Raw genomic sequence first — 13,981 nt, forward strand, 5'->3', positions numbered from 1 at the left:
AGATGTAATAACTTATAATATACACACTTTATAACTAGGTTATTTTGAAATAGTGTGTTTTCCATGATTGTGTGTGCTGTGTATGTGTTGGAATTTAATTCTTGTGCTTCATTGAAACACTATTATTGATTTCTTTTTTTATCAAAGGAATTTGCAAACTCCCCTTCTGACAAGGAAGAATCTTTAGAACTCCATGCAGGTAAGATTTTTGAAAACCTTGGTGATGAATGGAAGAAAAAAGAGGATAATGATAAAAATGCAATCCAATGCATATTAAAGTTTGTTTCTGGTTGTGCTATAGAATATGTGAAATGGAAACTAAATTTCCAAGTATATACAAAATCACACAAAGATGATAGAATGTGAACATTACTCTTTGGGTTATCTACCATTGGAATACAGTTAAAAAATTGTTCATGGTAGTAATTCAAAGGTTTTTCTTTAACTCTAAGGGATTTATTATCAAAATTTTGTGAGCTAGTATTTGTCTTTAGTTATTAATACTTCTTATCTTCCTTGATAATATTCTCCAGGCAAGCACAGTGAAAATAGTGCTGACTTTGGTCAACTCTACTGGCCAAGCACTTCAACCCTGACTACTCGCTTGCGCCGTCTTATTACTGCCTATCAACGTAGTTATAAAAGGCAACAAATGAGACAAGAAGCACTAATGAAGACTGACCGGCGTCGACGACGACCTCGTGATGAAGTGAGAGCACTGGAAGCAGAAAGAGAAGCTATAATAACAGAAAAACGTCAAAAGTAAGTTTCTACAGGCTTCCTCATAAAAATGAGTATTGTCTTGCGACATAAATTACTGTCTTTAGAATGCAAGCAGATATTCCGTTGGACTTTTGGAAGTATCCTGAAATACTAATCTCTTTGTTTTTAGGTGGACAAGAAGAGAGGAAGCAGATTTTTATCGTGTTGTATCTACTTTTGGAGTTATTTTTGACCCTATAAAGCAACAGTTTGATTGGAACCAGTTCAGAGCTTTTGCCAGACTTGATAAGAAATCTGATGAAAGCTTGGAGAAGTACTTCAGTTGTTTTGTAGCTATGTGCAGGCGAGTGTGTCGAATGCCAGCCAAACCAGATGAAGGCAAGCCCACTGTTTTCCATAATACTAAAAGATATTATAGATAGTTTAAGATATTTAAGAATCCATGTTTATTTTCCCTTTTACCCTTCCCTTTTTTTCCAATAATTGTGAACAACACGTGCTATAAGTTTGCAACTGTAGCATTCTAATTAAATAAAATTAGGAAAAAAGATCTCATATTAAAGCAAATGGGAGTAAAAAGTGAACTTCAGGCTTCAGGTATTGAAGGTTGAGCTTATTATAGGCACCCTTGCTCCTACTAGACTTTTAACATTCAAAGGAGTAGATGCATTCCTCTGTAGAATAATTGTGACCAATAATAGTCTCTTTAGGAGCTCTGCTCCCTTCTCTGAACTATACAAAGACTAGGGATTATCTATTTATTTCCTATTTTTGTTAGATTTATATCCTGACTTTCCTCTAGGAGCTTGAGGCAAAAACAATATCATTCCTCTTCCAGGTTTTTCCCCACAATATTTCTGTGAGATTGTTTGGGCTGAAAGAATGATACAAAGCCATCCACTGCTAAGAATGGACTTGAATCTCTCCAGTGCTAGTTCAATTATGCTACAGTATATTTCAGTAAAGGATATAAAAATGAAAATACACAGCAACTGATTCTAACACTTTAGCAACTGAGCTGGGGCCCTTAAGATCCCAAGCCAAGTTTGAAACACTTAAGTGCAATTGAGATTCTCTGCATTTGCAGAGACTAACTATAAGTACATTTGCTTCAGTTTGGGGCAGGGTTGTTGATCAGGTTTATTTCAATTTGGGATTTATTTGAAACCCAATGATAATTTATATTACATAACTTAAAAAAACTTATCTTCTTAAAATCAAATAGCACAGAATATTGCTTAATATGTAGTAATTTTAAAACTTTCCTAATTTCTATGTACTCCTTTTTTTTTCTTTATAGAACCTCCTGATCTTTCTACTGTGATTGAGCCTATCACTGAAGAACGTGCTTCTAGAACTTTGTATCGTATAGAACTCTTGAGGAAAGTCCGAGAGCAGGTTCTCCATCACCCACTATTGTCAGAGAGGCTAAAATTGTGTCAGCCAAGTTTGGATTTACCAGAATGGTGGGAGTGTGGCAAACATGATAAAGATTTATTGATTGGAGCTGCTAAACATGGAGTCAGCAGGACAGATTATCACATTCTAAATGATCCTGAACTTTCTTTTCTTGATTCTCATAAAAATTTTGCTCAAAATAGAGGTGGTGGTAATCTAACTACCATATCTCTATTAAATCCACTGGGTGTTTGCTGTGGTCAGTCAATGTCTATTATCCCAACCTCACTAGTACAAGATGAAAAACCTACAGAACAAGCTGAGGTTAAACTGGAAGGAGCTGAAAAAGTACCAGCCAAAGAAATGTCTGGCAATAAGGAAGAGGAGGAAGAGGTAGCAGATGTTGTAGTAAAAAGTGATGAGGAGGCTGAGGTTGAGGCTGCTGCTGTTAAATGTGAAATAAAAGATACAGAACTGAGTACAGAAGTTGATCCTAAATCAATTTCTGAAAAAGGTTCGGAAGATGATGAAGAAGAAAAGCTTGATGATGATGACAAGTCAGAAGAATCTTCACAACCTGAAGGTAATTGTAGATGCAATATGAATTAAGAATTATATTGACTATACTTGGCAGTTCTTTCAGTGGACTTAAGATTCTCAAGTTTGATCTCACTCAAACTTTTTAAAGTGCAGTAGTAGGAATGCAAGAATTTAGTATTTTTCATTTCAATTAACCTTTCCATATTTATTTTTCTACCAAGGAATTTCTATATCTGTCTACAAATCCTTATGTGTTGTATAAGATGATGTACCATGTTCTTAAGGCACTTGCCAAGACTGTTTGACCTCATTATTGTTTTCTGAAAACCGAGCATAGGCTTAATAATCAACATTGCTGTTCTGTTGTAAAGAAAGATCAGTAGTAATGGACAGGAGAGCTTGAGAACATAGTTTGATAGCTACTATTTTATTTGGTTCTAACAAATAAAGGGTACCATGTTAAATGTTTTAGAAATAACACAGTCATCTGTCTTATTTACTTTGAATTGTAATAAAATAGAATATAAAAGAACAAAATGATATAATCCAAGTAAGTCAGAAAGTATCCTAGAAAATTTTTGTGATTTTACTAAATAAAATACCATAAATTTATACATTCCACTAAAAATTCATAATTTTTCTAAGATAATTTCTTGGAGTTTTTTCTTCTAACTTCACCTCAGAAATAAATACATTTGTCCATTATGATGTACAGAGAATTTCCAGTACTTAGTTCAATGAATCCTTCAGTGAGTGTATACAATTTATTATACTATAAATACCTGTCCTATTTGGGGGAGCTAATTTTTGGTGATTGTAATTTCTCGACAGGAATGATTTCTCGGGGTAAGAATTTTGATGAAGAAAGCAATGCATCCTTGAGCACTGCAAGGGATGAAACACGTGATGGATTTTATATGGAAGATGGAGACCCATCAGTAGCCCAGCTGCTTCATGAAAGAACATTTGCTTTTTCTTTTTGGCCTAAGGTTTGTTCAGTATATAACATGATTCTTATCATTTGATTTCTGAAAAGTTATCAGCTCTGAATTACTTAGTAATGTATATCATAATTCAATTCTGTAAAGCTATAGAGCAGATTCTCTTCAGGAGGGATGAGTAAGACTCAAGAAGAATATGGAGTATTTACAAGTTTGGCTCTCAGCAGCTAAACATATCTGATTTTCTCAATTGAAGAGGATTCAGTAGAGGTATTCTAGTTTTTCTGCATAATAAAACAGGAAAATAAAGTAAATTTTCAGACTGAGACTTCCTTTTCCATTCCCTACCACTTAAGGGATATTTTCTAGGCCTGCTGTTCAGAAACCAACAACTTAAAATAAATATTATGGTATTTCCAAAATGTTGTAATGTAGATGGATTACCGTATTTATCGGCGTATAACACGCACAGGCGTATAACACGCATTCCCTTTAAGAGGGAAATTTCAGGAAAAAAATATGCGGCGGGCGCAGCGCTGACATCACGTCACGATGCTGCGCCGCCGCTAGGCACTATTGGGAACGGGATCCCTTAAAGAGGATTCCGCTCCCTGGACATCGGCGTATAACACGCATACATCATTTGCCCCCTATTTTCAGGGGGAAAAAGTGCGTGTTATACGCCGATAAATACGGTATATTTTTTTGTATTTTGTAATCTTAAAGAAAGATTAATAGATTATTTCATAGCTTTCATTTTGTAAAAAAACTCAGAATAAAATTCTCATAGCAAAATTGTATTAGCTTCATATACATCTCAGTTTCTGATTTCACTGGGTGCTAGAGAAAAATAAAGTAGTAAAAGTCTTAAGCTTCCTAATCACCATAACGGGGCCATCTGGATTAGGGGAAAATAACTTTGCTATAATAGGCTTATTCCTGGGGAAAACAAGCAGCTGGCTACAGCTGCTGAAATCTGCTGGCAGCTTTTATTCTATTTTGTAGTTTAGTGAATATTAATCCTATCTGGTTATCAATCGATAATTTCCAAATATTGATAATTACTTTGGACATGTATTTGTGATTCAGGATATTGTTAACTGTGTTTCCACAGAAAGTGGCTTAAAATTAATATATTGCTAGTTTACAATAACCTTCAAAAAATAACATAAATCAATAATATAGTATGGTACAAATGTACAAATAATATTAGCAGAAAATATAATATATTCATGTCAATAACAGCACACAAAAACATAAACTTTACAGCATTCAGGTTTTAAAAGCAAATATTATTGGCCAAGTAATTTTACTTTCTTAACAATAAAAATCAGAAGGGCATTATATAAAGCATAACCTTAAAAGTTCCAAAAATATGCAATTAAGTTTCAAAGTATTTTCTATGCAGCAGTGCATGTTTTGTATTTCCCTTTATTTTGAGCATACTGTAATTAAATTGTTTCAGTATTTATGCTTGAGTGGAACTTGAAGTGAAAATGGGTGTGGAATGAGAACTGACATTTATGGGATGTTCCTAGATTGGTACCCTTTTCACAAAGTTGAACTTTATTAATAATGACACTAATAAAGAACCACTTCCTAGGACAGAATTACAGATATTGTTGTCTCTGACCTACCTAAGACAAAGTTGTTGAGAGTAAAGTTTATATCATTCATTGTGTAATAGTTGCACTATTACTTGTCAATTTGGCTTGAGTTTTAAGATGTCTTAGCAGCAAATGCTCAGGAAAAAATACTGCACATCCAACAGTTTATTTTGATTATCAACAGCAAGTAATATTTGTTCTTCCTTTATTTGCATCCGGTTTAATTTCAGGGTGATTGGGAATACTTTTCAGATGCAGAATTTCAATTATAATTACTTTGGATCTAAAATTAGTAAATCTGTTAAACGATACAATAATGCAGATTTTGTATTTACCTTTTGCAGGATCGAGTAATGATCAACCGATTAGACAGCATCTGTGAAACAGTACTGAAGGGAAAATGGCCAGTAAATAGACGCCAGATGTTTGATTTCCAAGGGCTTATACCGGGGTATACGCCAGCAGCTGTGGACAGTCCTTTACAGAAAAGAAGCTTTGCTGAACTCTCCATGGTTGGTCAGGCCAGCATCAGTGGCAGTGAAGATGTCTCTGTTTCTCCTCAGTTATCTAAGGCATGTTTTGTTTAACAAAAGGAAAAGGGCCAAAATAGCAGCAAAAAACACATGTGGCAATAAATTCCACTTTTGCTAGAAAAAAATAAACAAAAATAAATAACATTTAGATTGAAAGTAGTTTTTATGACACATTTTCATTAGACAAAAACCATAATTAACTTCTCTAATGTTGATCAGGCCAAAAAATATTATTGTTCGGGACAGTGACATCATATTATACTTTTTCCATTTTTCAAAAATGCAGTAAAAATTAATATCTGTTAAGAAAGCAATGGTAAAGTCATTGCTCATAATGATATATGTTAATTTTTCATTAGGAAGATGTACTCAATTTATCAATTCCACGTCAGCGGAGGAGGCGAAGGAGGAAGATTGAAATTGAGGCTGAAAGGGCAGCCAAGAGGAGAAATTTAATGGAAATGGTTGCCCAATTGCGAGAATCACAGATTGTCTCTGAAAATGGGCAAGAAAAAATTGTAGACTTATCAAAAGCCTCACGGGAGGCAACAAGTTCTACCTCAACTTTTTCAGCTGTTCCTTCAAAGTTTCTGTTATCTACTGTTTCGACACCAGTATCTGATGCCTTTAAAAGTCAAATGGAGCTGCTACAAGCAGGCCTTTCTCGCACACCCACAAGACATCTGCTAAATGGTTCCTTAATTGATGTCGAGCCACCCATGAAAAGGAGAAGAGGAAGAAGGAAAAACGTAGAAGGTCTTGATCTTTTATTTATAAGCAGCAAGCAAGCATCTCTGACAGCAGTAAGAAGATATTTCCATTACATTATTTTCAAAAAAAGAAAATACAGCATAATTATGATAAACATAGGACCCAACCTATGGACCCCATGCAACTCCCTAGCTGTTCCCATAATATTTTAGAATATTTAATATGAAATATTTAACTTGCTCCTGGAGCATTTGAGAGCTGATTTTTCGTATTTGAAGAAGTTTAAAGATACATGTCTCTTCTTAATTCCTATCAAAATGCAAAAAAAAAAGGGGGGGGGCGGAGGGACATTCTGGCAGTAGCTACTCTGAAAATATCACCAGTCATTTTTCCTGAATCCCTTGAAAACCCTTGTTTGTTTTATTTTTTTTATCGGCACCCACTAGGAAATTGCCCATTCCTAATATTGGGCAGTAGGGGTGAGGTATAATGAATGTAGGAAATAAATCTGGGAAATCTTGTAGAAATCTTGTAGTATCTTAAATATTAATCAGTTGATTATAACAGGCTTTTATGGATCTGCTTCATCATTATAGTCTGTTTCATCAGATGAGTCACAGAAGATTTACTTGCAAAAGTCTAACGTTGCTGCCCTTCTGGAATATTTCGCTTAAAACAGTGCTTATTGATCACATAGGGTTTTTATAATATAAATTGAAAGTTGTTTACAGCCAGATGTTTGCAGCCATCTGTCCATTTAAAATAGAAGACCATGAAACTGTGTACAGAACATTTTGATAACTTAGTATTACAATACTAGTTATACCCTTCATGATCTAAAAATTCCAGATAAGCCCACCAGCCCAAATAAAAATTGTCTATCCTTACTATATAAAACCATATGGGTCTACTTTAAACCACAAAGATACCAGAATGGCTGCCTGTATATATTTTGGGTCATTCATGGCATCGCAACATGTTTTTAACTTGCCTTTCCTCACCTTGTCCATAGAACTGTACCAGTGGTGGTATGCTACCAGTTCAGGCAAACCGGTAATAAATTTTAAAAAACCTCCGTCAATCAGCTGAGAGGAGGGAAAAAAGTCCCCGCAATCAGCTGAGAGGAGAAAGAAGAGAAAAGCGCAGGGTCATCCTTCCCACCCACCCTGCACTTCTTTATCCTCTCAACTGATTGGTGCTGCAAGCCTCAACTGGTGTGTGGAAATCTGTTAGGTGCGTGCATGTTAGGTACATGCACGCAATCACTGAACCAGTAGCAAAACAAGTAGGATTCCACTGCTGAACTGTACAGTACGTATAAGCAATGGTGAGATAGCTATGTATATACATACAGAACTTAACAAGATTTAATGTCAGTTGTTTGTCATTGTTTAAAAGGCTAACAGTACTCTTCATTTAAATTAGGCGTTTTATGCACCACTCCTGTTTGAATTAGCATTATGTTGAAAGTTAATGGAATTTTGAACTTTCTGCAGGAAGATGCAGAAGTGACCAAAGTGTTTGATGAAGAAATGGAACCTCCTCCAGCAAGAAACATTCCATCTCCTGGGCAACTGGATCCTGATACTCATATTCCTGTCATTAATATGGAAGATGGGACCAGACTAGTGGGAGAAGATGCACCTAAAAACAAGGATATAGTTGAATGGCTGAAATTGCATCCCATGTATACTGTTGATATGCCAAGTTATGTACCAGTAAGTGAATACTCTCGTTCTATTTTATTATTTTACCATTTTATTTATATGTGACAAAGTTCCTAGGATATTTTTTTAAAAAACACTTTACAATAAGTAAAGTAAGCAAAGCAGTTGTAAATATTGAAAGTGTCAAATTACTTTTGTGGTCTCTGGTCTGTTTGAAAAATTTAAACTTGGATGCTTGTTTTGGAATTCTGTTTATATTATGCATTTGTCAAGTCTTAAGATTTAAAATATTAGTGTTAAACATGTAAAGTCTCGCTGCTGTTGTTAATGTTTATTTCAGTGATAAAATATATTGTACGTATACTTTTTATAAATTAAGCATTGATGTCTAGGAAATCATTGTCCTTTTTCTTTTCTTTAGAAGAGTGCAGATGTGCTGTTTTCCCCATTTCAGAAACCGAAGCAAAAACGGCACAGATGTCGAAATCCTAATAAATTGGATATTAACACCTTAACTGGAGAAGAGAGAGTTCCTGTTGTAAATAAACGGAATGGGAAGAAGGTAATCCACTGACTAATTTCTTCTATGATTATCTATTGTTTCATTTAATTTTCAGGTAAAACGGCATCCCTCAGTCATTTCAAACATTCTGTATCATTTTATTTGAAGTATTGGTATTGAATCAAAGATTTCCTTCATTGGTGATTTTCTGGAGGAGCCAGATAGTGTCTAGTTTGAGTTCTTATTTCTCTTAGTTTTTCACATCATGGGCTAGAAGAAATCTTGATTTTATTATCATTTTAGATTTTAAGTTGCAATAGTTTTAATCTATTTGACATTTTTTGTACTTTAGTAATAATTATTAATAAGTGTCATCTTCAGATTATGTATAAATGAAAGGTTACTTTTGTTAAACTGCATACATTATGAAATAGAGATCTTTTCTTTAATTAAAATTTAATGTACATTATTAGATGGGTGGTGCTATGGCTCCACCAATGAAAGACTTGCCAAGATGGCTGGAAGAAAATCCAGAATTTGCTGTTGCTCCAGATTGGACTGACATTGTTAAGCAGTCTGTAAGTAATTTTTTTTTTAAATTACACCGTCAGCTTTATTTATTTATTTATTTAATCTAATTCAATTTTGGTGCTATCAAACTCCAGAATTACTTCAGGACTCTCACAATATTAAAAAAAAGACCTTGGATAACCATTTGTCTGAAGTGGTGTAGGGTTTCCTGCCTGGCAGGGGGTTGGACTTGAAGAGCTCCAAGGTCCCTTCCAACACTGTTACTCTGTTCTGTTCTAAAATATTGTAGCACAGTTTACATGAGGGAACCCAATCTGTCTACTTTTATCAGCTGCAAAAATTGCAGGAGACAAGCAGTTCCTCAGATAAGTGGGCTCCATGCCTTTTAAGTGAGAAATGCACCCAGAAGTATACTGGTAAACAGTACAGCTTATTAAACTGGTCAGCATACCACTGCTCAGATTGCTGCACTGTGGGCCAGTTGCAGCTTTTAAGTGCATTGGTGACAAGGATATGTGAGACAGTGGAGAACTACGCAATCAAGAAAGCATCTATGCTTTATGTAACTTCACCATCTTTTTTTTTTCCTATGACTTATTCATTGGTAAGCCTATTCACAGGTGAAAAACTCAGCACCATATTTGGATCCCATGTAGTTCCCTCAGTGACGCTGTTGATATTTAGCAATGTCTTAGTTTAGAGTTAAAGAAAGTCAGAAGACGTATATAATGCCTCTACAATGCTTCACACATCTATTTTGCCTCTTCTTATCCCCAATTAAAAAGAATCCGATAGAAAATTTCAGTCATGCTTTTTGGTCATTACATCTTGTTTTTCTTACAGTTGTATTTCCTGGATTTAATAGGATGTTAAAAACCTGCATTTTTTTTATTAGGGATAACTTTTATAACTCATAGATGAATAACTGGACCCCTTCATTATATACAATTGTGAATCATATAAGCAGCATGATGTAAAATGCTCAATATACGTGAATCATTATAAATGAAAGCATAATTGTATGCTTGTACTTTTTTTGCCATCATCTAGGGTTTTGTTCCAGAATCCATGTTTGACCGTCTTCTCACAGGTCCCGTGGTGCGGGAAGAGGGCGCAAGCAGAAGAGGGAGAAGGCCAAAAAGTGAAATTGCCAAAGCAGCTGCAGCAGCTGCTGCTGTAGCTTCAACATCGGGAATTAACCCACTGATAATGAACAGTCTGTTCGCTGGAATGGATCTCGCAAGCCTTCAGAATTTACAAAACCTACAATCTCTCCAACTTGCAGGTCTCATGGGCTTCCCTCCAGGACTGGCGACAGCTGCAGCTGCTGCTGGAGGTGATTCTAAAAATCCAGCTACTATGCTGCCTCTGATGTTGCCAGGTATGGCAGGGTTGCCCAATATGTTTGGACTAGGTGGATTGTTGAATAACCCAATAACAGCTGCTTCTGGAAACACCACTATGGCTTCCAGTCAAGGAGAAAGTGAAGATGGCACTTCAAAAGTAGAAGAAAAGAAGAATGAGAATGAAGAGGAGAACAAAGACTCTGAGAAAAGCACAGACATTGTTTCAGCTACTGACTCTGCAAATGGATCTGTTGGTGCAACTGCTGCTGTGGCCTCTGCTACCACCACAAGCAACACTGGATTGCCGGCCAACCCTCTAACCTTCAATCCTTTCCTTCTGTCAACAATGGCCCCTGGTCTGTTTTACCCTTCTATGTTTCTACCTCCGGGATTGGGAGGATTGACACTACCTGGTTTCCCAGCATTAGCGGGACTTCAGAATGCAGTGGGCTCCAGTGAAGTGAAGGTTACGGATAAAACTGAAGAAGCTGCCTTTAAAGATGAAGAAAATCTAGAGGGCAGTGATGCAGAGGAGAGCCTTGATAAAACTGCAGATTCCTCTGCTTTAGAAGATGAAATAGCACAGGGTGAAGAATTAGACTCACTTGATGGGGGGGATGAAATAGAAAACAATGAAAATGATGAATAAGCAGTACAAGTTACTGTTCAAGTGTTTTAAACTTTTGACAAGTGGTAGTCCTACTGTTTACACTCACAGTTAATGTCCATACTTAGTTTTATAAGCTGTTCTGTAACATAGTGTAGCAAACAAAAAGTCATGTTATACAGATGAGTCAAAAGGTATCTTGGTCATTAAGTATTGTGCAGTGCATTATTTATTATCCCTAGAAGAGATGAAATGGAGAGGTGACCTTATCTTTTTAAGGAAATTGATATAATGCTCTGCTTTTTTTCCTTTTGGTACCATTGGTATTATAAAGCAGCAACTTGTAATAGAGTGGCACTAAAAAGAAGGAAGTGCTGCTGAAAGGAAGTATGAAGTTATATATTTAATTATTAATTTTTAATTTTTTTGCTGTGAAGGTCAAGATAAATTTTAACATGCATATCATTCTTACATATCATTTTGACTGTATGGAACTTCATTCGTGCACAAATGTGCGCATGCACACCCACACATATATACACACATTCTCTGACAATCTCCATGATAGTGTGAATGTCTCTCTGTCTTGAGACACAGCAATAATAAGGCAGCTGTTGAATGTGAAGAGTACCTTTTGAAAATTACCCATTGAAAAGGTTCTTGCAGGATAAAACTACAGTTAAATCGTCTCGTGATTTTGTAATGCACTGGTAAAACAATTTTTTTAAAAAATCAGGTACCTTTTTAAATTAAAGGACTTTGTTACTTTAGCCACAAAGCTAAACAGATTACCTCAACTCTAAAGTAGCCTTGAAGTTTACAGACATGACTTTGTAAATGTATTTGTTTTTTCTTTTTTTTTTTTGTGATGTCTTTTTATTCCCCCCCCCCCACCTTGGAATTGCTATCATGTAAGATAAGATGTAAATTGCTGCCAACTGTAGTAATGATGCTTTTAATAAAAGTGACTCATGATATGTAAGGTGTAATTCCTAGAACATAGTGATCACAACTGATTCATGCTCAACAGAAACAAATATATCACTGCAGTCTTCCTCCTGTATCTTTCTTTACCAGCTTTTCTATCTCCAAATATTCTAAATTAGTAGTCTGGGAAAAGACAAGGAAAAAAAGCCTGAATTATACTCATATTGTTCAACCCTTCCTGAAGCTTCACAAAGACCTGCATTACGCCCTCAACATATTTTCAAATGTGTTCTGTGTGTGATAATGTGGTACATTAAAGAACAAAAGAGTAAAAGAAAAATGAGACTTTGATAGGCATGATATCTAGGTCATTTATCCTTGGTTAATGGTTAGAAAAACACAATACTGTACTTTGAGGAAGGAACATAAAGGCACTGTGGTGGGTTGTAGATTAATGTCTGTGATGCCAGAAAGCCCTGTCAAACATCCTACAGGAAACTAAAACTGACCCACTTTATAGAACACCTAAGCTGCTTCTGAAATGCTGCTGGTTTGCACCTTTTTATGACCTTGTATAATGTAGCTTTTGAGAGTTATGCTTTCACAGTGCTGTCACCAAAATGAGCATATAGCAACCCTGCCATGAAGTTAAAGAGGTAGGCATTTCACTTTGGAAAGAAGAAAGAATTCACCAGGATGCTCAGTTCCATTTAGATTAATTCTTTAGACTACTTGAGAATATTGTATAACAACTATAAGGAGAACAAAAAATAATCATTTAAGCTACCTCCGTATATTTCTCTAGTTCTAATAGTTGCTAATAAAGATTAATGAGACTTTAAAAAACCCAGTTCGTTAGAATTGAGTGTAGAGAATGAAAGTGTTCCCATAAACAATGAAAACAAAATACCAATAATGAACAGCTAGTAACTAAATATTGTAAGACTGAAAGATATGCATTGCTTGAATTAGTCCAGATCAAAATGTCATGTTACATCCATTTTAATAGATCAGAGTAGCTAATAGAGGTGTCTGTTATAAAAATCTAGAAACCAACAGAGGGGACATCAATCTGATTGGGAATGGCATACCTTGTATCTGTATTTATATCTGCCTGCTAAATTTTCACTAATGGCTCGTTTTGAACAAACTGGAGTTTATGGTAAAAGTAACACTATAAAATATTATTTGTCTTTGCATAATTTAAAGTGTTCTGTTTTATACTGGCAGAAAGTAATTTAATGAAGGTTAATGATATCCCTGGGGAAAGTAGTTTTAATTGTCAAGAGCAAAGACAATTAAAAAACAAGGGCACATGCACTATCTGTCTACAGAATATTTTATTTCTGGCTACTGTGTCCATTTCTGAACTGTACAACTTGTCTTACAATGCCCTAAGTTGTCAGTACAAAATAGGTCTCTCCCTATTTTATTAATAAATAGTATTTAAAAACAAAACCAAACATCTGTGAGAAGACTTTTTTCATGTGACAAGTGCAAAGAGGCCATCCTTTCTCTTGAAAAAATCAAGTGAAACTATAGGTCCATGTTTAATGAAAAGAATGTTGTGGTTCCATTACAAAAATATTTCATACAGAAAATTTATGTTATATATTTATTTTTGAACATATGCATAATTTTCCATTTTTCCTTCTTGGATATGTGCATAGAGGAAGAAGTCTGGACATCAGTTTCCTTACAGTGATGTCTGCTCATATGCAGGATCATAGATCACTTGCATAGACCAATTACCAAATAAATCAGGGGTGTCAAACTCGCGGTATCACATGATGTATCACAGCTTTTTTCCCCTTCGCTAAATTGGGTGTGGGCGTGGCTAGTGGGTAATGCATCTGGCCCACGGGCCATGAGTTTGACAGCCCTGAAATAGATAAATAGAAGGCAGACACCAAAAGTGCCTTACATACATATACATATATTTGTATGG

The 13,981-nt window shown here is 35.4% G+C and overlaps 1 protein-coding gene across 4 annotated transcripts in view; it reads left to right on the plus strand.

The window, feature by feature from the left end:
* The window catches only part of CHD7 (chromodomain helicase DNA binding protein 7), a 197,896-nt gene extending 185,813 nt beyond the window's left edge, over window positions 1-12,083 (plus strand). For all 4 annotated transcript variants that reach the window (XM_087931282.1, XM_087931281.1, XM_087931283.1 and 1 more), the window contains exons 29-39: window positions 148-199; window positions 534-762; window positions 893-1,101; window positions 2,024-2,704; window positions 3,493-3,650; window positions 5,554-5,785; window positions 6,106-6,545; window positions 7,950-8,171; window positions 8,542-8,682; window positions 9,096-9,200; window positions 10,204-12,083. In XM_087931282.1, coding sequence (XP_087787408.1) covers window positions 148-199; window positions 534-762; window positions 893-1,101; window positions 2,024-2,704; window positions 3,493-3,650; window positions 5,554-5,785; window positions 6,106-6,545; window positions 7,950-8,171; window positions 8,542-8,682; window positions 9,096-9,200; window positions 10,204-11,148 — 3,414 coding nt within the window. In that variant the 3' untranslated portion in view covers window positions 11,149-12,083. The remainder of the gene's footprint in view (window positions 1-147; window positions 200-533; window positions 763-892; window positions 1,102-2,023; window positions 2,705-3,492; window positions 3,651-5,553; window positions 5,786-6,105; window positions 6,546-7,949; window positions 8,172-8,541; window positions 8,683-9,095; window positions 9,201-10,203) is intronic.
* The last annotated feature ends 1,898 nt before the right edge of the window (window positions 12,084-13,981 follow it).

This window comes from Pseudonaja textilis, chromosome 3, assembly GCF_049901715.1.
Source record: "Pseudonaja textilis isolate UNSWEBS1 chromosome 3, rPseTex1.2, whole genome shotgun sequence".
Taxonomy (NCBI): domain Eukaryota; kingdom Metazoa; phylum Chordata; class Lepidosauria; order Squamata; family Elapidae; genus Pseudonaja; species Pseudonaja textilis.